The following is a 25,516-nucleotide window of genomic DNA, read 5'->3' as shown; positions in this document are numbered from 1 at the left end:
ACAATTCAGTATGCATGTGTGTGTGTGTGTGTGTGTATATATATATATATATATGTTCATACAAAAAATTATTCATAAGTTCTACAAATGTTGGCACATGCCAGGACATTTACCTTGTTGAAGGAGATGCATTACTAGAGGTAGCTTAGTTCAGAGAAAATTCATGAGTAAAAATCAGAGGGAGGGAGGGTGGGCAAGGGAGATGGACCCTTTGCCATTATAGAATCCATTCTCCTGACCACTTTCAATATTCATATTCTATACTGGAATTAAAACAACTGGAAAATGCAGGGAGACTGAAAATGGACAAGAGAATGGATTGAGCTTTAGGCTTTCTGGGAGAGAAGGTGGGAATAAAAGAAAGTGGAGAAGGCCATAGTGGTGGTGTTGAGGGCAAGATAGGTTATACTAATCCATGTGAAGTCAAGTTTCACTTACTAATTTTGCTGCTTTAAAAGAATTCCTTTTAAGTATCCTTCATTTATTCATTCTAGTGCTAAAAAGCAACTTAAGTAGCTCTCACCATTACAAAAATGCTTCTGAAGTATAAATAAAATAGACCATAGTAAATACTTATAAATATGGAAAAAAATTACCTTGAAGGGGTCTGGTACTGCTTCACCTTGGTTAGTCTTCAATCTTGATTTAAGTCTACAAGACAAGGTTTTTTCATGCATTCATGCAAAAAGAGAGTCATCATTTTTTACATCCATTATCCCCCACATGAGAAAAAGTACATGATTTGTATAAATAAATGGGACCCTGTTAATTGAATCACTTTTGTATCCTGAAGAGCGGAAAAAGAATGGGGTGATGGAATCAGAGGACTGTCTCTGAATGCAGCTCGCTATGCTTTGCTTCGTGTTGAAGACGGTCCTCCTCACACCAAGAACTGGAGGTAGAGTCCTGTGTTTTTCAGCGTCACTTAATTCTTGAAATATGGAAATATATTTGAATACTGCTGGTAAGGCAGTGAAGTAAAGATAAATTGAGATCCACCTTTAAAATAATGTTTTAACTTGGGCATGGCAATGATGTCATTGAGATACTACTATTTTACTGAAACTGAATGTGACTTTTGGTCATCAACTTTGTGGCAAACTAACTCAAACTTAAATCCATATAGTGTTGACATGGTTTTCAAAAGTGCAGAAGAATTGTAATGTTTGATTATTTATAGATTTTTCAGATTCAAAGAAACAGTTACCCTTGAATCTCACTGTGTCTACAGAAGAAACACTGCAATACCATAAGTGCAAATATTTTTGTTTGTATATGTGTTCCCTCTGAAATACATTTTACAGATCTGCAGAGGACCCCTTTTTTTTAAATTCTTTTTTGTGGTATTCTTTTTATATAGCTTCTATCAATAGTAGCACTTTCAAAATTGCTTAGATGCCATTAAAACAAAATCTCACATTTTACTGTAATGGAGTTAGATGTCCACTACTATTTTTGCTATATATTTTTTTACTTGTTAAATTTAATTTTCCTCAAAGCCAACTTTAAAAGTCACTTAACATTTAAAAATGAAGGATGTTTGTATGTTGTCACTTCTGATGAATGTAATGTGATACTTTAATTCTAGTCACTGCTCAGTGATAGTATCATGGGATGCTTACACATGCAGTGTTCTGTTGTCCTTCAGTATAATGGCATTACTTTACCATTTTTCTTGGGACTGATGAACTTGGCATCTCAGAGATACCAATGTAATGTACTGTTGACAATCCTGTTGAATATTTGACTGCTTCAGTTCCAAAGGTGTATTTCTATTGTGTCAATACAATTGCTAGAACTGAATGATCTTGTTACATCTTAAACTGTGCTAATTTTGAGGTGGGAGGTATGATCCAACTTGTCATCAGTCTTTTGAATTTGTAGCAATGACAGGAAAATTATAAAATGTTGATTTGGGAAAAGTAAGTAGATTCAAGATTGATTAAAGGAAATAGAGTGCATCTAGTATGCAGTTGAAACTGAACTTTGGGTACTCTTGGTATGATTAAGGGGTTGACTGTCCTTTTGTAAGGACCTATGCAGGCAGAGGGGTGGGTCATTAGAGAACATAATGAGAATCCAGAAGGATAACTGCAAGTTATCCTTCTGTCCGTACCTGAATATGCCTGGTACAGGCATATTCAGAGCAGTGATACAAGACTGGGAAGCTGCTTTGGTAAAGAGGACCTGTGGTTCCCAGTAGATAGTAATCCAGCAGTGTGTCTTGGCAATGGCATGCTGGACAGGAGGACAAGTAGTACATTGAGAAGTAAATATATTGGGAGATATTTATTTTTGTTTAGCACTCATTAGAATACACTTAGAATATTTCTTCCATGTTTATGTACCATGATGTAGGAATGACAAACTCAAGTGGATACAACCACAGATGATGGCTGGAGCACAGGGGCATCTCTCTTGGGGGGAGGGGTTGAGGGACTATGGTTATTCAGCTTGGAGGAGGCTGAAGAGGAGCCTAAAAGTTAGTTATAACTAACTTATAAACATGCAAAACCTAAAAGAAGGTTACTAAGGAGATGAAGTCAGATTTCTTAGAGCAGATTAGGATAGGTGTCATGGTTTGAAAAGGAAGTGAGTTTTTTGGGAGGCTGTGGTCAAACCAATGGGTGCTCAGATTGGAATATTGGCACCTGGTGTGGCCACTGAGGACATGGATACGCCTCGGAGAACACAGGGCTTAAAAGCAGAGGACTCCCAGAGGAAAGCTCTCTCTGGGTTCCGGTGGGTGAAGAGGTCCGACCTCCCCTGCCCAGCTGGGGAGGGGGAGGGGGAAGCCATGTGGCCTGAGTGAGGTAGGCCGGAGCCTTGCACAGAGAAGGGGGGTGAAAGTCTCTGCAGGATGGAAGGGTGGACGGACAGTGAGAGGCATCAGGCAGCACCCCCCCCCCCCATCCCGGGAGAGAGAGAGAGACTGTCCCTGTGCTTTTGCCGCCTTGAAATTTGATATCCTGTGCCAGCAGCACAGCTGAAGAAGAAGGGGGGGTGCGGCGAGAAGATGCCTGGTAGCCAGCAGTCATGGGAATTCTGGGCAGACAGAGCCCAAGCTTTTAACTCTTTTCTTGGATGGTGAAAACCTTTCAAATACTGATCCTCCTGGACCTGAAGGGGAAGAGAGGAGGAAATAAAATTGAGGAAAATGGGCAAGTGTGACGAAAGTTTGTGCAAGTGAAGGATGTCAGAAGACCTTGGGAAGAATCCTACGTGGGAGGTGATGATGGAGTGGCCTATGGCTGGACTCTTTTCTTGTATAGCCATGGACAGACCCATTTTCTTCCTGTGACACACAGACTGCATTTAGGGGGAGGCAATGGCTTGGAGCCAAGAGAGGGCAGTGAAGAAGTGGTGTGAACAGAGATGGAGAGGAAGATCTCTGTTCTCAAGACCCCTCGGCCCCGGGGGGTGAAACTGCTGTCCCAAAACAGGGAGACTGTCACTTTTTTGGAACTGACCAAAGCATCCTTAAAAAGAGGAACCCTAAAAGCAGTTCTGGTCCATGCACAGTGGTGAGAGCACTGGTGTCATGGTTTGGCGCTGGCCCAATGCCAGTGCCCCCATGAAAACATATTCTCCCTGGTATCAGCTGTGAGATGCAATCAGAAACAGAGCAAATCAGGCCTCTACTTGTGAACAAAGGAAGGAAAAAAAACTTTATTATCATATAACTACAATAAAATGAACACACAGAGCAAAATGGAAACCTTTCAAATATTTCTCCTCCCCCCACTCAATTTCCCACAGCATAAAACAAAACCTTAGATTTTTACCAGTCCATCACCCTTCAAATAATCAACTCAGTCCATCTCCACCCTTCCGACAATCACCTCTCATTTCATCAAGGAGAGAGGAGTCCCTCTTGCACCACAGGCTTCCCCTGGAAACACAGCAGAGTCCAGTTGTGTTTCCACGTCACTCAGCAACACCTTCGTGACTTCTTCCTTCCATGTCCAGTGCTCTCACCACTGCACATGGATCAGGGCTGCTCTTAGGGTTCCCTTTTCAAGGATGCTTCGCCCAGTTCCAGGAGAAAACTACAGTCTCTCACCTTTTCGGGACACTAGTCCCCCCCAATATTTCACCCCCTGGGGCCGAGGGATCTCGAGAGCACCATCACCTCATCACCCGTCGTCTCCGCTCACATCAGTCCTTTGGCACCAAGCCATCGCCTCCCCCTAAAATGCAGTCTCTGTATTACAGGAAAGATTCTGTCCATGGCCATACAAGAAAAGTCCAGCCAAAAGCCACTCCATCATCTCCTCCCACCTAAAATTCTTCTCAACTTCTCTCGGTCCTTCTTCACCTTCACAACTTGCACCACACTTGCGCATTTCCTCCTACTTTATCCCCGTCTCTCTTCTCCTTCAACTCCCGGAGGATCAGCATTTGCAAGGTTTCCATCATCCCACAGAAGGGTTAAAATCACAGTCACTACTCGTCCCAAACTCCCAGGCTGGCTCTGCCGGGCACTCTTCTCGCCGCCCCCCCTTCTCCTTCTCGGCCAGGCCAGTGCTATCAAATTTCAAGGTAGCACTGGCACCTCTATCTCTCCCTCCTGAGAAAGGGGGGCTGCCCGATGCCTCGCAGAGTTCTTCCACCCTTCCATCTCTGTAGAGAACTCACTCTTGTCCTACAGGGGCCTTCACCTCCCGTCTCTGCCCAAGGCTCCAGCCTACCTCACTCCGGCCTCGTGGCCTCCCCTCCCCCGCCCAGCCCGCAGCTGGGCAGGGGAGGTCTGACCTCTCCATCCACCGGAACCAAGAGAGAGTTCTCCTGGGAGTTCCTTGCTTTTAACCCCTGTGTTCTCAGAGGCATATCCACATCCTCAATGGCCAAACCAGGTGCCAATATTCACATCTGAGCACCTATTGGTTTGACCACCACCACCTCCCAAAAACTCACTTCCTCTCAAACCACGACAACTGGACATGGAAGGAAGAGGTCACGATATGGTACAAGAGGTACTCCTTGATGAAATGAGAGTTGATTACCTGAAGGGTGGTGATGGACTGAGAATTGAATATCTGAGAGGTGGTAACCTGACTGGAAGTCCAAGGTGGTCTCACTGTATTGTGTTAGGAATTTGAGTGGGGGGTTGAGAAATTATTTGGAAGGTTTTCATTTTGAATTCTGTGTGTTCATATAGTTGTAAGTTAATAAAGTTTGTTTTTTTCCTTTATTCCTAAGTTGAAGCCTGCTTTGCTCTATTTCTGGTCACATCTCACAGCAGACACCAGGGAGAATATATTTTCATGGGGGCACTGGCATTGTGCCAGCACCAAACCATGACAATAGGAGAATAAGAGAACATGATAAAATAATTAAGCACTGAAGAGGTGACCCAGAGGTTTGTTTCTAGAGGTTTTCCAAATCTTAACTGAATGAAGCAGTAAACAATGTTCAGTGTTTAGTCATTTCAAGCAGCAGGTTGCACCAGAGGACATTGGAAGAGTGATTTTATAATTTTCTAGGGGAAACTGCTTTTTAAGGGAGCTTTTCAAAATGACATTGTGATGATTTATGTATTCCGTACCTGGAATACAGGTTTGTAATTGCAAATTATGGCTTACCTACTTAGGAGTTGGCTGTTTTCCATTGAGTTATGCAATTAATCTGCATTTTATTAATTTTTTATTTTAATTTTCCAGTTCTTCTAGTGAATATGTATGTGTGTGCACTAAACTTCTTTTCCCTTTGTTTGGCAGGCCTCAACTTTTGGTCTTGTTAAACTTGGATAATGAGCAATTAGTCAAACACCCTAGATTGCTTTCTTTTACCTCTCAGTTGAAGGCTGGTAAAGGACTGACTATTGTGGGTTCTGTGCTTCAGGGAATCTACTTAGATAAATGTACAGAAACGCAGAAAGCTGAAGAGGTATGTAAAAGAGAGCTTGCAAATACTTGTAATTTACATTAGTATTTAAATGTTGAATCTGGATAGCTCATATATTTAATAAGAACAGACTGTTGTAAAATGTTGAATAAAACATCTATTTTTGCTTTCAGCACAATCAGTGATTATATAAAAAGAATGGATTGGTGTATGTAGCAAAATGTTCTATAAAATTTTCTAATAGGATGAGGCAACACTGATACTTCCTAGCCTTTTTTTTTAATATTGAGAGTCCTGGGCTTACAATCAAATTACATTTAAAAAAAGGTAACACCCCCCTCCAAAAAAACCCCAAAAAACCAAAACAAACAAAAACCCCAAAAGCAACAACAAAAAAACCCACCAAAACCCAGCAAGCTTTAACAAATTACCTTATAAAAAAAACAACATATATTTAACAAAAAATTTAATGTTTAACTGACGAATGCAAATGTTTTGCACAGTGTCATCCTCATGATGTGATTTTCTACATCCTTCTAGAAATACATATGAGAATTAGGATTAGGAGTACTCTTTGCTGGAAAACTGAACAGGATCCTTTTTGGGATCCTTTATTTTATTTTTCTATTTACCATATCTCCAGAAATTGTAGGATAGGTAGGAAAAAATAGTAAGTGGTCATATAATTTAAAATTATATCCAACTATACCTACGAACACAAATAAATTTAGTTTCAAATCAATTTCTTTAATAGTAATACTTGTATTTACTTGCCTATGCAAACTCTCCTGTCTTTATAGAGTGGGGAAAGATTTGGAGAAAGTATCATGTTTCCTGTACTTTATTGAACTGTCCAAATGTAGGTTTTGATTGCCATTATGTCTTCCATATTGGTTAATTTCTGCAGTGGTGCTCAAAAGACTACCAGTTGATATGTCTACTGTTTTGATCCAAGTAGCCTTCAAAGCTGTGTAAAAACCCCTGTGATTTTTTCAGACCTGGTATCTCTTAAATAGATGAGCATTTAAAATCTTGAAATGGGCTAGCTAACATAGCTAACTGCTCATTTCCTCACAGTTTTCCTTTTTCTTCCTCTTGCTTTTCAGGCTTATCCATAGTGGTTTTTAAAATTACAAAGTATGCAGATAGATGACCTATTTGATATGGAAATATGAACAGGAAAAGGTTCCAAGAGACCAATTAACTTGAAAACAAGCTGAAAAGTCCAACCATGCTATATTGTGGAAGTAGTTGTTACTAAGCTGTTGCCATCAACATGTATGAGTAGAAAACAAGATGAAGAATACAAAACTAGGCCTATGAAATAAAACAGGAAAAAACCTTTGAACAGAGACTGTTTACCCACAAGAATTTGAAATGTTATTTGTAGACAGCCTAACTTAGCTGTTTTTCTGAGAGATGGAAAATGAATGAGTTTAAGGGAGGCCTAATCCATGAATTTTCTGGAAAGTCAGACCTGATGTTAAGATTTAGGAAACTATTGCTTTTAAAATGAAAATGAAGATGAATTGTAAAAGTTTCGGCATCTGGAGGCCTCATTGGTTCTGGAGAAATTAAACTAGAAAGTGTTTCTAGGAGACCTGTAGAAAATAAAAATTTTCTGTCTGTCATTAAAAAAACCCCATCTATTTAAACTGATAAACCCTCACAGATATTATTTGTACAGATATACTTGTTTTCTTTGTTAGCAAATTCTCTGAAGACTTTTTTCTCTTCTTACATGGAGTTTCTGATGTGAAGCTACACTGAGGCAGTGCCTGGCACTGTGTGATCTAATCTGTTCCTGATGATTTTTGACAAATTTCAGTTTTTTGTAAAATTCAAAATATTTATGTATTAGTTCTTCCTTCAGAAGCATGTTGATCTCCCTCTCAAGTCACTGATGATGATGGGGGGTTTTAAAGTTATTTAATCAGAAAATAATAATTGCCAAAGCTCATGTTCCCTGGTCAATCTTGATACTGGTTTGGATGCTTCTTTTAAATTACCTGGTTATGTGTCTTCATGTTTGTCAGTGACTAAATGGAGGAGAGCTATTCTGAAATTTAAGGGGTGTGGGATATTTAATCTGGTCAGTTTATCTTGTCATTATTTGGACAGTTCTTCCAAAGTTCTCCTGCACATCTGTTTTTCCATGTTGGGAGCTGATAAATAATCAGCCTCTTAATGTCAAAGGTATTTAGGGAACTTTGGCAGCCTCTTCTTTTTAAGTACTTGGCGTCACACTTCTAGACTCTTCCAATTCCAAAAGAAATGACTGATCATTCCAACCATATGTTGCTTTGTCAGTCAGTAGTTTTGACTTTACCTGAAGCAGTATTTCTTTATTTATCTATGTGGTTTTATTCATGTCCTGTTCATTCTTCTTTGGAAGTAAAAGGCTGAATAACTAAAATAATGAAAAAACTGTGTGTGGTGTCTTTTGGGGTGGTAGCAATTTGGGGTCTAGTTTTCATAGAATCATGTTCACTCTTTTGGAATTAGGGATTTCTTCATGTTGGTTTACATACATTGTTGATAAAGTTTTACTATTATTTAATGCTGTTACTCCTTCTGGTGTTAATTATCAGTGTTGATGGTTTGTATTTCCCTATGTGTAATTTTCCTATTGCAGAATGTTAAGGCCTTAATGGGTGTAGAAAAGACTAAAGGATTTTGCCAGATTGTGGTATCTCCTAACTTCAGAGATGGAATATCATATTTGATTCAGTCAGCTGGTCTAGGAGGGATGAAGCACAACACAGTCCTGATGGCATGGCCACAGTCATGGAAGCAGACAGAAAATCGTTTCTCATGGAAAAATTTTGTTGGTATGTGTTTATTGACTTTCTCATTTGTATTTGCAATTCGACTGTGTCACTAATGTATTTGCTGTGTGGAGGAAATGTGCTACTGAACATCTGGTAGACAATTGAATCTGTATCTGATTTAATCTGGAGTGGGTTTTCTCAGCCCTCTTCAACCACAGGTTTGCTTTTTCTTCTAAGCAGGTTGGTCACTAAAATCAGTGTCATGATTTAGTGTGGCGGTGTCTGAGAGTCCCAGGACGAGGGAAGAGATGAGAATCTTGACTCCATGTTTCGGAAGGCTGATTTATTATTTTATGGTATTATATTATATTAAAAATGCTATACTAAAACTATACTAAAAGAACAGAAGAAAGGATTTAATCAGAAAGCTAGAAAGGAATGAAAAAAAAATAACAAAAACTCTTGACTGGTCAGAGCCTCGATACAGATGGACCATGATTGGTCATCAAGTAAGAACAATCCACATAAGACCAATCAAAGATGCACCTGTTGGTAAACCATCTCCAGACCACATTCCACAGCCATCCGATAGTTACTGTTTACATTTCTTTTCTGAGGCTTCTCAGGAGAAAAAATCCTGGCAAAGGGATTTTCCTAAAATATGACAGTGACAGTTTAGGAATGTTAGGAATGTTAGGAATTTAGTGCTCCCAGTGAGACTTTCCAAATCATACTGCTGCTTGCTGCCCCCCTTCATCTTCCCCCACCCCCCCTTGGCTGGGTTGGAGAGAAAAACTGGAGGCACAAAAGGTAAAGACCACAGATTGATACAAGAACAATTTACTGGAAATGGCAATGAGTTAAGAAAATGAGCAGCAAGAGCAACAGTGTTAATAACAGAAAGTATACAAAAGAGAGTGATTCTCATGCAAAAATGTCCACCACGGAGCTTGACCCAACCACAGCCATGTCACTCCAACCACTCCCTCTGGCTCAGAACTGGTGCCACTCGGCCATTCCTTCTGGCTTTAAACCGGGCCCATGCTTATTCTACCAGAAGAAACCCCTTCTCCTTGGAAGAGACTGCCTTAGCCTAGCCCCTAGCAATGACCTTGAGTGGTATAGAGTAACCTCTGGGTCTTAGCCATGCCCCCTCCTGGCTGTTCCAAAAATTAACCGTGTCCTGGCCAAAAGCAAAACATTATTCACCCCATATTTTTTATATATATATATACAAACAGGTATCATTTCCACAGTTGATATCCATTCCTCAGAAATGTCTCTTGAGCCCATTTAGTCCATGACTGCTGGTTTTAAGTGTTTTCGAGAGCAGGAGGGCTGGTTGCAAGCTGCATCAGGAGCTCAAAACTGGTGCATCTGTTGTAGTCCATGCTCATTGTCCATGGTTAAGTCCACTTCTCCATCACAAGCCCATCACTGTGTTCCATCTCTTTTCCGATGACCTAAGATATCATTGGCCCACTGAGCCAGAAATAATTATAACAGCCTATGTTGCCACCTTCAGAGAGACTTCATTCTTGGCTGCCCAATGCACCTGTCCATTGTTGCAATGTACTTCAAAAGCCTGACTTTTGGGTAGGTGTGCATCTACATGGCCTGCTTTTACAGTCAACTTCTCTACCTAAGCAGCAATGTCCTGCCACAATTCAGCAGCCAAGGTGGCTTTACCTCTGTGTTGCCAGTAGGTCTTCAATAGTTCTAGCCATTCCCACAGAGCATTTGCTACTGTACACAAATCAGCGTGCAGCTAGAGTGTTGGCCATTTCTTTTGTTCAGTGATACTTTAAGTCAGCTGGATGCCATTCAGCTCCACAAACTGATTTGATCCACCTTGTCCCTCAATAGCTTCTGTGACTCACCACATAGGAGTCCATACAGCAGCCTTCTATTTTCCATGTATCCCTAAAATATGACAGGAACTATCAGTAAAGACAGCATAACACTTTCCTTTTTCAGGTAGCTGATTATATGGTGGGGCCTCCTCAGCATGTATCACCTTTTCCTCCTCTGATTTTAGTACAAAATTTTCACTTTTGGTCTGGTTTGTCATGACTTCCAAGATGCCTGTGTAATCAGGGTTTCCTGTTCAAGCTCACTCTGTGATCAACATGACCCATTTACTCCACATAACATCAGTATAGCATGATGTGTGGAAGGGATTTTCCCTTTGAACATCCAGCTCAGCACTGGCAGTTGGGATGCCAGGAGGAGCTGTGTTTTGGTGCTATTCACTTCTGAAGATGCTTGAACCTCTTTATAATAAGCTGTTATAATGCCGCTAGCCCTTTTTAAGGAGGATTGTAACAGGCATCAGATCCTGTGTATGCTAGATTCCTGAATCCTAGGAATCATTGTTGAGTCTCCCCAGGTACTGGGTTTTTTTGCCTGAAACTCCAGGAAGAACTAATCTTCCCAGCTGCGGTATAGAGCACATTTTTCACATCTTGTCCTGTCCTGACTTGCCCAGGGCTACTGCATGAACAGTCTTTTGTTTCATTTATTCAAAAGCCTTTTGTTGTTCAGGACTGCACTTAAAATCATTCTTCTTCTGAGTCATATAATAGAGAGAACTTCTGATTTGACTGTGTTCTGGAATATGCATCTTCCAAAAACCCACACTGCCTAGGAAAGCCTGTGCTTCCTTCCTGCTGGTTGGTGAGAACGTAGCTGCTGTTCTGTTGACCACATCCATGGTAATCTGATGATGTCCATGTTGCCATTTTATTCCTAAAATCTGAGTTTCCTGGGCAGGTCCCTTGACCTTACTTTGCTTTATGGCAAAACTGGCCTCCAAGATGATTTGGGTTATCTTCTCCCCTTTCTCAAAAACGTCTGCTGCATTGCCCCACTAGATGATGTAATCAATATATTCTAGGTGTTCTGGAACTTCACCCTTTTCCAGTGCAACCTTGCTTTCTTGTAGCAGTGACTATGTTCCATACTGGCAGAGCATGGGATATCTTGAGCTTTTCAAATCTGTCTGCAGTTTTGGACAGCCAAGGCATAGGCTATTAGGGAGGGAAAAAGATGATCTTCATATTGTTGTAGTCAGATAGTTGCCTGAAGCATTGTTTGTTCTCATTTCATTGACATCAGTCCCAATGAGTTGGCATACAATGATGGCACATGCTATACAAATTTCTCCCGTATGGATTGTGTACAATGGACCTCGTTTGGTTCTACAGAGGACTGTTTTTTATTTGAATCCCTATAGATTACCTTCAGCACAGCTAATTCTCTCATATTCTGGATACCTTTCTCCATGGTGTTCTACCTGCATGGGTGCAGTACTAGATCATCCTTGAGAAAATACCTTTCCTTCATGCTTGACAGGACTTGGCTCCAGAGGCTGAGAGTTTCTGTTTTCTTCCAGTCCCCTTGCCAATGCTGACATCTCAGGTCAGGGATCTCTTCACTACCATCTAGTTTCATATCACAGGCAGCAATATCTCAGTATCAGAGCAATTAAGTCAGTAGGGGCTCACCTGACTGGTGGCTGAAATTTTTTTTGCATATCTCACAGCTCACCTGGAGATAAGGACTGGGTGATTATCTCTGGCCCTGTTTGTTTGTCCTGATGCAAGGTCTCTCCTTCCTTTTCATCCTTCATTAAGTGAACTGATTTTGTCTTTGATTTCTTTTTCTATATAGAGGTGACTGCTACTGGCACAGGTTGTTCCTCTGATTCAGCTGCAGTTTGAGTGACCACAGTGCCTGTCAGTCTGCCTTCCTCCTCTTTCCCCTGAGACTAGTGTCTGGTATTGTGGAGTGTCCAATAAATAGTAGCCAAGGCCCAGCATGTTGCAAAACTTCACACCTCCCTGGAATTGCCACAGCATTTTTCTGTCAAGTATTCTGTTACTTTATCATGGTCCTGTAGTTGTTCAGGAGTGAAGTTCCAAACTACTGGAGCAGAATAATCCTTCAAAAGCCTGGCCCATTTTCTCCCACTTGCCATGTTACTCATGATTATACACCCTTGGGACAGATCTCTGAGCAAACTCCTAAGAAAACTCTTGTCACTCTAAACGTGGTGTAAATTGAGGAGACCTGGTAGACTTAGCACGAAGAATATGATTTCCTTAACATCCAAATGGAATTCAGAATTCTCTGAATATAACAGGCTGAAGGGGGTATAAAAGGCCAAGAAAAGGGGATGGAAAGCTGGGGAAAATTATCCTCCCCCATTCCCCCCACAGAGCGTGTATGGTTAGTAAACATGCAAAGGTAGTACCCAAGGTAAGAGTAGGAGAGCAACAGTCAATAGATATCCTAAATGATCATCATTGTCTTTGATGTTTTCATGTCATAAACTGACATCCCTCAGTATATCAGCAAAGAAATCCTGATCCTTCTTCCTACTCTGAAAAATATTCTGAGGAGCACATACAGGAACATATACAGGATTAGGTACCACTCCTACTTGAAGAGACCAAGCAACATTGCAACCAGTGGCTCCATACCTAAACCAAAAAATGCCCAGATCAAATTTGTTTCCAACCTGCTCTGGGCAGTCTGTTGTTATCTCAATCCACTGTGCCTCACCTCAGACACCAAATAAAGATTGTTGTGGCTCAGGAATTGTACTTCCCTAATTCAGTGTTCGCACTGGCACACTCCAAATCATGCTGCTGCTTGATCACTTTTCCTTTTTCCCTGAGGCTGGTTTGAGAGGAGGATTGGAGGCAAAGGTAAAGATCACAGATTAAGAACAATTTACTGGAAACAGCAACAATGTTAATAGCAAAAAGTGTACAAAAGAGAGAATGATGCATATGCAAAAATGCTCACCATGAAGCTCCACCTGATCGCAGTCATGCCACCTCAACCTCTCCCTCTGTCTTGGAACTGGTACCACCCAACCACTCCCTCCAGCTCAGAACCAGCACCATGCTTATTAGACCAGAAGGAACCCCTTCTCTTTGGAAGATAATCCCCCGCTTTCAGCAATGGCATTAAGTAGAGTAGAGTAACTTCTGGGTCCTAGCCACACCCCTCTTTGCTATTTAACAATTAGCCTTGGCCCAGCTGGAGCCAAGACACCTGGCATATTCCTCTTTTGCCTCAGCAGAATCTGGGAGGGTTTACTCTTTTGAATTTAAAACAAAAGCAAAATCTGTGCATGAAAGCTAGGAGTTCTTGATTAAATGTCTTGTTTTCCCTTACAGATACTGTACGAGAAACAACTTCAGCTCAACAAGCACTTTTGGTGGCTAAAAACATTGACTTATTTCCAACAAATCAAGAACGTTTTACTGAAGGAAATATAGATGTGTGGTGGATTGTTCATGATGGTGGTATGCTGATGTTGCTGCCTTTTCTCCTTCGACAGCACAAGGCAAGGACAACAAAAATGGCTGGGATTTAATCTTCTAGCACTAAATGGTTCTAAGCATGTCTAATTAAACACTCCTTCACCTTGTTCAAATTATGCATGGTAATAGCAATCACAGTGTTACAAACTGTTATTATATATCTTTTTGGTAGGTTTGGAGAAAATGTAAAATGCGTATCTTCACCGTTGCTCAAATGGATGATAATAGCATTCAAATGAAGAAGGACCTTCAGATGTTCTTGTACCACCTTAGACTAAATGCTCAAGTGGAAGTTGTTGAAATGGTTTGTTACTATATATTTTTAAGGTGCAACTGGGACTAAACTTGTGAAAACAGATTTAGCTTTTTTCAAATAAAGAGATACTAGCCCAAATACAGAAATTAAAAAATTGCAGTCTCACAAAAAATAAGAAGTTAAGCATCATTATCTTACCATGTTACAATGCTGCTGTATGTGGTGGTGAGTTTAATGGGTGTGTCAAGTAGAGTTTGAGATGTTTTATGTGTTAATTCTTACCTTATTGATGACTGCTAGTCCATTGAGCTGGTTCATTCAGAAGGAAAAGCTTGAATTTTTAGCAAGCAGTTAAATGGAAGGCTGAATGTGCTTAATCTAATAAGCTAAGACATATGGTATGAGACAGGATGAACTTGTCTGTGTCTCCAACTGCTGTAAGAATACCTCTCTGGAATAAGGAATCCCTAGGCTCAACTGAGAGTTGTTCTTAGCATCTCCAGCCTCAGCCAGTACTGAAAGCAGGAACTACAGTTTCACAAGTCAAGGTAGTGACAAAATGAAATTTTAATTTTTTCCTTTTCAAAATATGGGTCATAAACTGTTTAGGAGAAAGGACAAAAGCTATACTCTGTCTCGGCCCACTTTTTTTGGAAACTAAGGATGTAACTTCCAGTACTAAAAGGTGACTAGCATGATGTCCAAAGTAAGACTCATGGGGAAAAAAAAAACCCAACCAAAACTTTTACTCATTCTGAAGTGAGATGAAGATGAGTAAACTGGTTGAAAACTTCTACTATCACTAGTTTCTAGAATCACCAGAACTTATTAAAAGGTTTGTCGTGCTAATTATGCATAAAACAATTTAAAGAATTGTTTTAATTACTTAGGAAAAAAATTTGTGAAACTTGTGAAAAAATTTGTGAAACTTGTGAAAAAATTTACTGTTCTTTGCTTAGAGTACTAAATATGAAAGTCTCAAATGGTGTAGCATATACAGTTGAAAGAACACAGAGTTCCATGAAATGGCTCAGCCTTGGTTGAATTTTGAGCAGAAGACAGTATAGAAAGTTGTGCTTGTTTCAGCTGGGGTAGAGTTAATTTTCTTCATGGCAGCTGGTATGGGGCTGTGTTTTGGATATGTACTGAGCACAGGATTGATAATATCAGGATGTTGTTATTATTGTGAAGCAGAGCTTACACAGAACCAAGATCTTTTCTGTTTTTTGTACTGCCACACCAGCAAGGAAGTTGGGGGAGTTTGGGAGAAGACACAGTTGGGAGACGTGTCCCAAACTGACCAAAGGGCTGTTCCAGACCATATGACATCATGCTCAGTATATAAGTTGGGGAGAAGAGGGAAGAAGGGGGGAATGTTTGGAGTGATGCCGTTTGTCTTCTCAAGTAACCATTATACGTGATGGGGAACCTGCCCACGGGAAGCAGTGAATTAATTCCTTGTTTTGCTTGCTTGTGTGCACAATTTTGCTTTTCCTATTAAACTGTCTATCTTAGCCCATGAGTTCTCTAGCTTTTATCTTTCTGATTCTCTCCTAAATCCACTTGTGGGGGAGTTAGAGTCTGCATGGGCCTTGGTTGCTGGCTGGGGTTAAACTACTACAGAAATACAATTTATTTTTTTCTTCTGTGGGTAATATTTAATTCTGAGAATCTTCCAGAGGATAAGAGATATGTTACAAGTCTGTGACAATACAGGTGAACTGCTGAAAATTTTTATGTTGTATTTTAGTTCTCAGCCAGTATGAGAATGCATACCAGAATTTCATGCTATGGCAAGAAATGGCTTTGTTTATGAACATTTCTCACTGATGAAAGGATAATGTGTTATTTGTGCCTAACAGTTGCAGTTACATTTTTTAAGGAAACAAGGGTCAGCACATGTTCAGGTAGCAGCAACGCATACCCAGTTTAAATGAGTGCTTTCAACTCTCACTTCTGCAGCTCAGTTGGAACAGAATAGTGCAAAGTCTGTTCCAAGTACCTAAAATTCAGATAAAATCACTATAATATTGTTACAGTAGGATAGTTCACTGTATGAAATTGCTTTTTGGAGAGAAGTGATTGATCAATTATATGCTTAGGATTACTGTAATGCCATGAATACATCCACCAAATGAATACACGTATGAGAGATACACTATCTAAATGTTGTTCTTCTAAATAGTACTTACCTTCTGGTGTTACTAATGCCAATTTCTTTTGCAGTTTGAAAATGACATTTCTGCGTTCACATACGAGAAGACACTTATGATGGAACAGCGATCTCAGATGCTAAAACAGATGCAGCTGTCAAAGAATGAAAGAGAAAGGGAGGTAGGATCTTCAACTTGACAGGATGTTCCATGAAAAATCTGAAAGTACAATCTTCTGGCTGTAGCTTCTAATCAGTTTTTAACAAGTCAAAAACTTTCATAACTGCATTGTGTTTCTCTACAACCAGTTTTAACTTGCAAGGTTAGAGTTACGTGGGGATTTTTTTTTTAAATTAAACAAATTTTTAAGAGTTTTCTTGTTCTTGTTGAGTGCAAGTGTCGAATAGCAAAATATTTGAGCATCAGTGTGGAATACATTCAGAGCCTTTCCAAACTTGACATCAGTAGCTAAGATTCATGATTATGCAACTGGACTGATTATCTTTGATTGTGATTTGGTCTTAGAGTCATAGAATCATTTACGTTGAAAAAGACCTTTACGTCAAGTCTGACCACTAACTTAACGCTGCGAAGTCCACCACTAAACCACGTCCCTAAGTGCCATATCTACATGTTGTTTAAATACCTCCAGGGACTCAACTTCAGCCACCTCCCTGGACAGTCCATTCAAATGCTTGATAACTCTATCCATGAAGAAATTTTCCCTAATGTTCAATCTAAACATCCTCTGGTACTACTTAAGGCCATTTCCTCTTGTCACTTGTTACCAGGGAAAAGAGACCAATCCCCACCTCACTGCAACTCTCTTCCAGGTAGTTTAATAGAGTGAGAAAGTCCTTCCTAGTCTTCCATGCTAGAGAGCCCTCCCTCCTTCAGCCACTCCTCATATGACTTACAAATACACCATATTACACAATATGATACAAATATGTTCAAATCACACTGACTATGTTTTAGTTTCTGCATTATTTTGAATGTTTTATGAATCAACTTTTTTTTTTGAAACAAAAACTAGCCCAACAAATTATAATCCTAAAATATCAAGATGGAAATGCTGATTTTGCTGCTCCCCATCCTTACTGTTTTGCATATTGTAGCAAAGCTACATTTTCAGCTGTATTTTTATGATTATTCAGCTGTATTTTTATGATTATTTGTAACTTGCAAGTCCTTTCCTTTTGGCTTGTGCTTTTACTCCCTTATCTATTCTGCTAACTCATTCAGTATTATCAAGACTTTTTAGAGACATAGAAGATAGTGAATGCTCTGGCTTTGGCATCATATAAATTATTTCCATCCCATAGCAGACAAGAGGACTCTACTGTGTTTAATTGCTCATTTGTATAACAGCTAGATTATTTTTCTTATGGCTTTTCTTTTGTGGTGTTAATCATGCAAGTCCAAGCAGTTTGGGGTTTTTGTGTTTTTTTCCTTTTTGTCCTCTGTATTTATTTTTTCGTCTCACAGGATTTTTTTTAAGGTTCCTAAAGATGCCTGCTATTGTTACAGTTTATTGCTGTAAAATGTCTTTCTTATCCATGTCATGGTAATTTTCTTTCAATTTGAGCCAGCCTAACATCCTTCCAGTAAAAAAACCCAAACTTTTCTGTACAACTTATTCAGTCTTACTGTTTCTTTACTGAACAGTAGTATTTTTCCAGTGGAGTTTGAGTAATTTATCTGTTGTAGATTTTGAAGGATTTTGAAGGATTTAACTTCCGCATGATCAGTAGAAGCTATTGCTCTGTATTCTATAGCACATAAATTGCAGAGGAGATGAAAGAATTTTTTCTCAGTTCTGAGCTGGTTGGAATCTGGACTATATACTTCAGAGTACTGTTTGTTTGGAAGTTTTTATTTCCTTCTATTCCCTCTATATAATTTTCTTTCTTTATTACTCACTTTTATCTGAACTTAACCATCACCATTATAGCATCAGTTTCTTCCTTCATATCAGGCAGGGTAAAATCAGAGACATTCAAAACACCACTGAATTTATTTCAGGGTCTGAAGCAAAACCCTTGATAACTCCAGGAACCTCTAGTATTTACTGCTTTGTCCAAAAATAAAAGTCATATCCATCTATTGTTTCTGATTAAGATATCTAAATCTACCTTGTTCTTTTGTATTTTCATAAGAAAATGTGGTTTATTCAAGTGACTGCTGGAACCTGGGCTAACTCTTAGAACTCCAGGAATGGGGAACTGCCTCGGTATGGGGATTTACCAGAGGCAGAACCTTCACAATCACTTACTCAAGCCACAACAGAGACCAGGTAGAGGAGAAGGGAGAAGGCTCTCTGTCTTGATGTTCTACAAGAACAGTTTATTTTACGTGAAAGGAGCAGGACAAAAAGCCCCTAGCTCTTTTGTGCAAGGGGTTTTGTTCACATGCAGGTCAGGAGGTGGATACAAACAGCTAACCAATAGGGAATCATCAGGGGAGGAGTGAGGGGATTACATCAAGTGTCTGGGGCCAGTTGGGTGGATAAGATGGGTCACATGGGCCAATGGGGCTTTGAGGAGTCGGGGAATTCCAAAGGGGTGTTGCAGACAGGGATTGGCCCAAGGTTTAAGTGGCAGAGAAGGTTCGGGAATCGAGGGCTGGAATGCCTTGACAGGCAGGGGAAAGAGCTGGAACAAGGAGTGGGGAATGGTGTGAGGGCTAGCTTTGAGGGAGAGTAAAACCCAGAGGTAAACCAGGTTGGGGAGAACATGGGGGTATAACCGCATGAACCATTTAACAAGGAATAAATAAAATAAATTTGAACCGCAACAGTTTATTTATGTCTTCACTTCCTCTGGAGCTACAAGATTAGTGTATGCACTCAGAGTGCCTGGCCCATTCTTACTCTCATAATCTTTAATTAGCTGAGCCATTCTTTTCAATTCTTTGCTGACATCCAAAACATTTTTTTTATTAGTATCACTAGTTCAAATTAGCATTGCTTTTTGTTTTAATAGCTGACTCCAGGCATTCAAATATAACCTAGTATTCCAGTTTTGAATAGTGAGTGTAGTTTGGTTTCCTGTTACCACCAATATTAGTACTTTGACCTCACTTCTGTGCATGAAGTGCCTTCAAATGAGGCTTAGACCTTTCCAAAGCGGAGATTTTCGTTTTGTACAGTGTTTATTTGCTGTTTTAGTCCTAAGCATGCTTTTACCCCTGAGCAATCACCTTCATCCTCCCTTCTCCTGTCACTTTTTTAAAACAGAATTGATTTGGTCTTGCCTCTGGGTTTTCTTGTAGAACTGGGGATCGAGCACTCACCAGATTTTTGTTTACTTTTTTGGAAAACTTGGTCAATTTGTTTCTATTTGGGTATAAATAGAATATGTGCCTACAAAGCATAACACAGGCAACTTAGATGTAACTGGTAAACATTTATTTATTTGACTTAGTCAATAGTGCTACAAAGGGGAAAGAAAATATAGAGCCTCATTCCCTTTCTTGCTTCCATTTTTGGTGGTTGTTGGCTTCTTTCTTGGGTTAATCCTCACTAAGGACTCTTGGGCAAGGCAGTGATAATGGCACCTGTGAGAAGGTAATAATACTTTGTACCAACAAATTGTCTTGGGTTGTACTGTTAGGGAAGATTGGCAGAAATTTGGGTGCATGCAGGTAAGTGATGCACAGACAGATGACTCTTCAACTAATTAAATTTGAAAAGAGGGGTATTTATTGCAGTGCTGTCGACACATGTGGAATCATTTCCAAATACATGTGCAAGGAGTCGAAGACTCCTGCTCTCTATTTTGATCTGCTGGTCACAATCCAAGCTTCTCCTAACTGTTGATTATTCTTAAGGCAAGGTATTTCTATGGTCTCTGCTCCTTAGCAATTGCTACACCTATCCCTATCACTCCTATCTTCTCTTTCCTAATGTATTTGTTACTTTTTAACTAAGGTACTCAATTCTTGCCAACTATATTACTAACTTAGCTTCTTAACTAATTTTAAAATCTTAACTAAAATATGCAATCTTCTACTATCCCAAATATATTCCCACCTCACGCCTCAACTCATCTACAGTGTTCAGTTATCCTAAATACATTTCCAGCTGACCCCTTGATTCATGAGGAGCACAATTATAGTTTGTGAATGATTCAATTTTTAGGTTTTTACAGTTGAAAAGTAGCTCTCTCACATGCTTTAATTTTTTTCATGCTTTTGATTGTAATTGAATGAAAAATTTCACCTGAATATATACATAGATGAAAGGATGTGACCCTCAAAAACAAGTGAATATTTGAGCTTCCCGTTGAGACTGAAGGACTCAATTGGCTTCCTGTTTACACAAATGTCTGTAAAGGGACTTCATAACTAAACTAAACATTTAAAAATGGTCCCCCCTTTATCCAAGAGGAGGTAATCAGAGAACTGCTGAGCCACTTGGATTATTTATGGATATCCATGGTCCCATGGATATTCATAAATCCATGGGACAGATGGGATCCATTCCAGGGTGATGAGGGAGCTGGCAGATGAGCTTGCAAAGCCACTCTCCATCATTATCAGCAGTCCTGGCTCACTGACAAGGTTCCAGATGACTGGAAGCTGGCCAACGTGACGCCCATTCATAAAAAGGACGGGAAGGAGGATCCTGGTAATTATAGGCTGGTTAGGTTATAGAACAGTTTATACTGAGTCTCATCACACAGAACTTACAGGATGGCCAGGGTACCAGACCCAGCCAGCATGGGTTTAGGAGGGGTAGGTCATGTTTGACCAACCTGGTCTCCTTTTATGACCAAGTGACCCGCCTGGTGGATGTAGGAAAGGCTGTTGATGTTGTGTACCTGGACTTCAGCAAGGCCTTTGACACTGTCTCCCACAGCATAATCCTGGCACAGCTGGCAGCCCACAGCTTGGATAGGGGCACTCTTTGCTGGGTTAAGAACTGGCTGGATGGCCGGGCCCAGAGAGTGGTGGTGAACAGTGCTGCATCTGGCTGGTGGCCAGTCACCAGTGGTGTCCCTCAAGGATCTGTGCTGAGGCCAGTTCTGTTCAATATCTTCATTGATGACATGGATGAAGGGACTGAGTCTTTCATTAGTACATTTGCGGATGACACTAAGCTAGGAGCGTGTGTTGATCTGTTGGAAGGTAGGAGGGCTCTGCAGAGAGACTTGGAATGGTTGAATGGATGGGCAAAGTCCAATAGGATGAAGTTTATTAAATCCAAGTGCTGAGTTCTGCATTTTGGCCCCTGTAAATAACTTTCTGCAATGTTATAGGCTGGGGATGGTGTGGCTGGAGAGTGCTCATCGGTACTGGTTAACAGCTGGTTGAACATGAGCCAGCAGTGTGCCCTGGTGGCCAAGAAGGCCAGTGGTATCCTGGCCTGTATCAGGAATAGTGTGGCCAGCAGAACAGGGAGGTAAATTTCCCCTGTACTTGGCACTGGTGAGGCTGCATCCAGAGTGCTGTGTCCAGTTCTGGGCCCCTCAGCTTAGGAAGGACATTGAGATGCTTGAGCGCATCCAGAGGAGGGCAGCTAGGTTGGGGAGGGGCTTGGAACACAAGCCCTATGAGGAATGACTGAGGGAGCTGGGGTTGTTTAGCCTGGAGAAAAGGAGGCTCAGAGGTGACCTTGTCACTCTCTGCAACTCCCTGAAAGAGACTCCCTGGTCTCTTTCACCAGGCAGCAACTGCCAGTATGACAGGACGCAGTCTCAAGCTGCATCAAGGGAAATACAGATTGGATATTAGGAAAAAGTTTTTCATGGAAAGAATGATGAAGTTCTGGAATGGTCTGCCTGTGGAGGTGGTAAAGTCACCATCCCTGGATGTGTTTAAAGAAAGGCTGGATATGGCACTTGATGCCATGGTTTAGTTGAGGTGTTAGGGCATGGTCAATTGATCTTGAAGGTCTCTTCCAACCTAGTCATTCTGTGAATTCTGTGAAAAAGAGCCTTATGAGCTGATGCCACATCCCATCTATTAAAATGAAGAATAATATGATATCTGCTTTTTTTTTTCTGTAGACTTTATTTTTTTTGTCATTGGTAACCTTTTTGTCCCAGATTCAGAGCATCACAGATGAGTCTCAAGACTCAATTAGAAGAAAAAGCTACTCCAGTCCATTGTCCATTGTCCAAGATGCTCAGGCACTGCTGACTAATGATTATCAAGAGGAAGAGGTAGCTGGACTATGAGTAGACATATTTTCCATTGCAACACTTCAAGTACCATTATTGCAAACTGAACTACACATTAGCTACAATTTTTTCTAAATTAATTATGTTGCCTTGTATTTCTTGTCTTTAGATGATGCCTCTGTGACATGAACTATATTCTCTTTCTCACACATTTCTGACACTGCCTGTTTTCTTAAGAGCCAGAAGCAGGGTGTTACATTAATAAACATATTTCATGCTTTCACAAACCATTGACTTCCTTTATAGTTCCTCTGTTGAAGTACTGAAGATTCTTGGAGGCTGTATTGATATACTAGACCTTTTAAGGAGTACAAGCTATTTTTATTTGCAGGCTATTATTAACCCATATATGTCATTACTGTATTCTGTGGGGTGACATTGAAAGGAAATGGACTGATGTAATCAATGAGTTTAGTGTGCACTTGAAGTGTTGCTCATATATAAAATGTGTAGCCTAGTTTGTAGAAGTGCTGTATACCTTTGTACTACCCTTTCATCATGGAGTGAGAGAACAACCTGTTGTATTTCATTAATTGAATTTAGTATCAAAATAGCACTAACAAAAATGTGCTTGTGTTGTGTTTGCATTTTTATAAACATGTAATATAGGTCCAGAATTTCTCTTGGTCTCACTGTCTTTCTAAAATTGGCCAATTTTCTTCCATTGAAGCATAGTTGTACTGAACTCATCTTACAGTTCTTCCACTGAAATTTTAGTACATTGGATACTGCTGCATGGTATTTACAATATTGCTGCATGGTATTTACAATATTGGCATGTATTTGTTAGCTTTTTTGATTCCCATGATAGAACTGTATTCACAGTCACTTCTGGTTTGTGGTCTTGACTCATAATTTGATCATCTGTGAATGTAGGAAGACCATCACACTAAGAGATATTTATGTGAACCTCACAACTGAACTCCAGAATTTGGGAATCCTGAAGGATAGGGACTAGGAAATAATTTGGGGAGTATACCGAAGCTCAAAGGCATTTAAAACCGCATGCAGTTACAGTTTGTGAACCATTAGAGGAATTGCTTTTTTGAGAACAAAAGTAGACTTCTCATCTGCTTGGATTTTATTAATGGTTTTTATTGATCTGCAAGGAATTCTTGTATGTGGAGAGACCATGACTATGTCTAACATGTGAATTATTGAGGTTCCCAAATGGAACAGGAGCTTCAACTCATGATTTAACAAGTCTCTGAATAGCTTTCAGAACTATTAAATATCTTAAACAAAAAGCAAACAAACAAACAATCACAGGATAAAAGAAATACCACCTCCAAAATAGAAAATTTCTAAGCACAAAAAGAATCCTGCCCCCAATTGCCAATTCACTTGTAATTTTTAGAGTCTGAGATGTTGTATTTGATGGAAATAGAGAAGCCTATGGACAAAGTATTATGAGGGAAAGTAAGTAAATAATGTGTTAAATATTTAATCTTCTTTTCCTCCAAAGAAGCAAGGAGAATCGAAAATAGAAAACACAATATTCTTCCCACATGCATATGCGCTTTTTTGTTCTTGAAGTTGATTAGAGTTTCTACTTTTAAAAGGGAAGAGAAGACCCCTTCATAGCTACATTGGTTAGATTTGTTATGTAATATGCTCTTGTAGGCATAAATAATCTAAATCTATAACTAGACTTCAAATTAGCCAGTCCCATACTGGCATCAGAGATTCATGTTGTAGTTCAGCTAAAGGCATGTGAAATGGACAATGTTTACAACAGTAGCTGAGAAAATAACATAACTTTTGAACAATGAGAATACTGGCTTTAAAGTTTTTCATTGGCAAAACACCCTGATGCTAATGAAGTACTCTCTAGTGGAATTCAACCTCACTTTAGTTTGTTACAAAAGTATCATTCCATGGAAGATATAGTCTTGCAAATATAAACAAATATGAACATTTTTACTAGTAATTTCACTTCATGCTGAAGTCACAATAGTCTCATATTTGTTCACAAATTAAAGGTGCATTTTTCTTCAGCATCTTTGGTTCTTGCGCTGTGAAACTCCTTTTCAAAATTATAATAACATGTAATTTACAAATGCTGAATTTTGGCTGAATTTTGGGGTGATTATTTGTTTTGTGGCCAGGCTCAGCTGATCCATGATAAAAACACTGCCTCACGCTCTGCTCCAGCAGTTGAAGCAAGTGTGGCTGCTGCTGTGCCAGAGAAAGTGCAAATGACATGGACTAAAGAAAAGTTTGTAGCGGAAAAGCATAAAAACAAGGATTCCAATGTGTCTGGCTTTAAAGATATTTTCAACATGAAGCCGTGAGTATGCATGTGGTATTTGGAGCTTTTTATTTCATTGTGTGTATTTTAAAGGGGGGGGGGGGGGGGTCTAGTTTGTTGTTTTATCTGGGTTTTGCTTTTTAAGAGATTGTGTTTTATTTAAAATTGGATACAAAAATGAGCTTTTCATGCACTTTACTTAAATGACTTATAAAAATAGCATAGACTTGGGTGGAATGACTGTAAAGAGTAATTCACAAGAATCTTGTAAGTGAAGTTTAAATATGACAGCCTTTAAGCTGTTTACTCAACTTCTGGATTGTACCAGAAAGCGTAAGTGTTAAAAAGCTTAATGATAACTTTTTATTTCTTCCTGTGGGTGAAAAATTAGTGTATATGTCCTTGTATTTTTATTGTGTTTGGTATTAGAGGGAGTTCCAAAGAAGCAATAGTCTTTCAAGACATTAGCTTATGTTTTTGATTTCAGGTGCATGATTTTGTGTGTGGGGGGGTGTTTTCTTGGGAAGAGAGGGGAGTGGGGTGTTTTTGTTTGTTCTGATGGACATTCAGCCCTCATACTGTAAACTAAAGAAATACAAAACATGTGCAAATATGTATGTATTGCTATATTAAGTATTTCCTGTTTAAATATTCCTTAATGTCTTTTTCTTAAATAGATAAGAGCTACTCCCTGAGTCAAACCAATGTAGTAGACAC

General features: G+C 39.8%; 1 protein-coding gene across 8 annotated transcripts in view; it reads left to right on the top strand.

The window, feature by feature from the left end:
- The window catches only part of LOC119697367 (solute carrier family 12 member 7-like), a 76,886-nt gene that overhangs the window by 47,208 nt on the left and 4,162 nt on the right, over window positions 1-25,516 (top strand). For 3 of the 8 annotated variants that reach the window (XM_038128073.1, XM_038128074.1, XM_038128081.1), the window contains exons 16-23: window positions 794-898; window positions 5,721-5,889; window positions 8,483-8,678; window positions 13,808-13,977; window positions 14,127-14,258; window positions 16,437-16,544; window positions 22,414-22,530; window positions 24,657-24,838. In XM_038128073.1, the coding sequence (XP_037984001.1) occupies window positions 794-898; window positions 5,721-5,889; window positions 8,483-8,678; window positions 13,808-13,977; window positions 14,127-14,258; window positions 16,437-16,544; window positions 22,414-22,530; window positions 24,657-24,838 (1,179 nt within the window). The remainder of the gene's footprint in view (window positions 1-793; window positions 899-5,720; window positions 5,890-8,482; window positions 8,679-13,807; window positions 13,978-14,126; window positions 14,259-16,436; window positions 16,545-22,413; window positions 22,531-24,656; window positions 24,839-25,516) is intronic. The other 5 variants (XM_038128076.1, XM_038128077.1, XM_038128078.1 and 2 more) reach the window with 4 other exon arrangements.

The sequence above is a fragment of the Motacilla alba genome, chromosome 2 (assembly GCF_015832195.1).
Source record: "Motacilla alba alba isolate MOTALB_02 chromosome 2, Motacilla_alba_V1.0_pri, whole genome shotgun sequence".
NCBI classification, from domain to species: domain Eukaryota; kingdom Metazoa; phylum Chordata; class Aves; order Passeriformes; family Motacillidae; genus Motacilla; species Motacilla alba.
The sequence above is the reverse complement of the archived record's forward strand: the minus strand, read 5'-3'. Positions and strand labels throughout refer to the sequence as shown.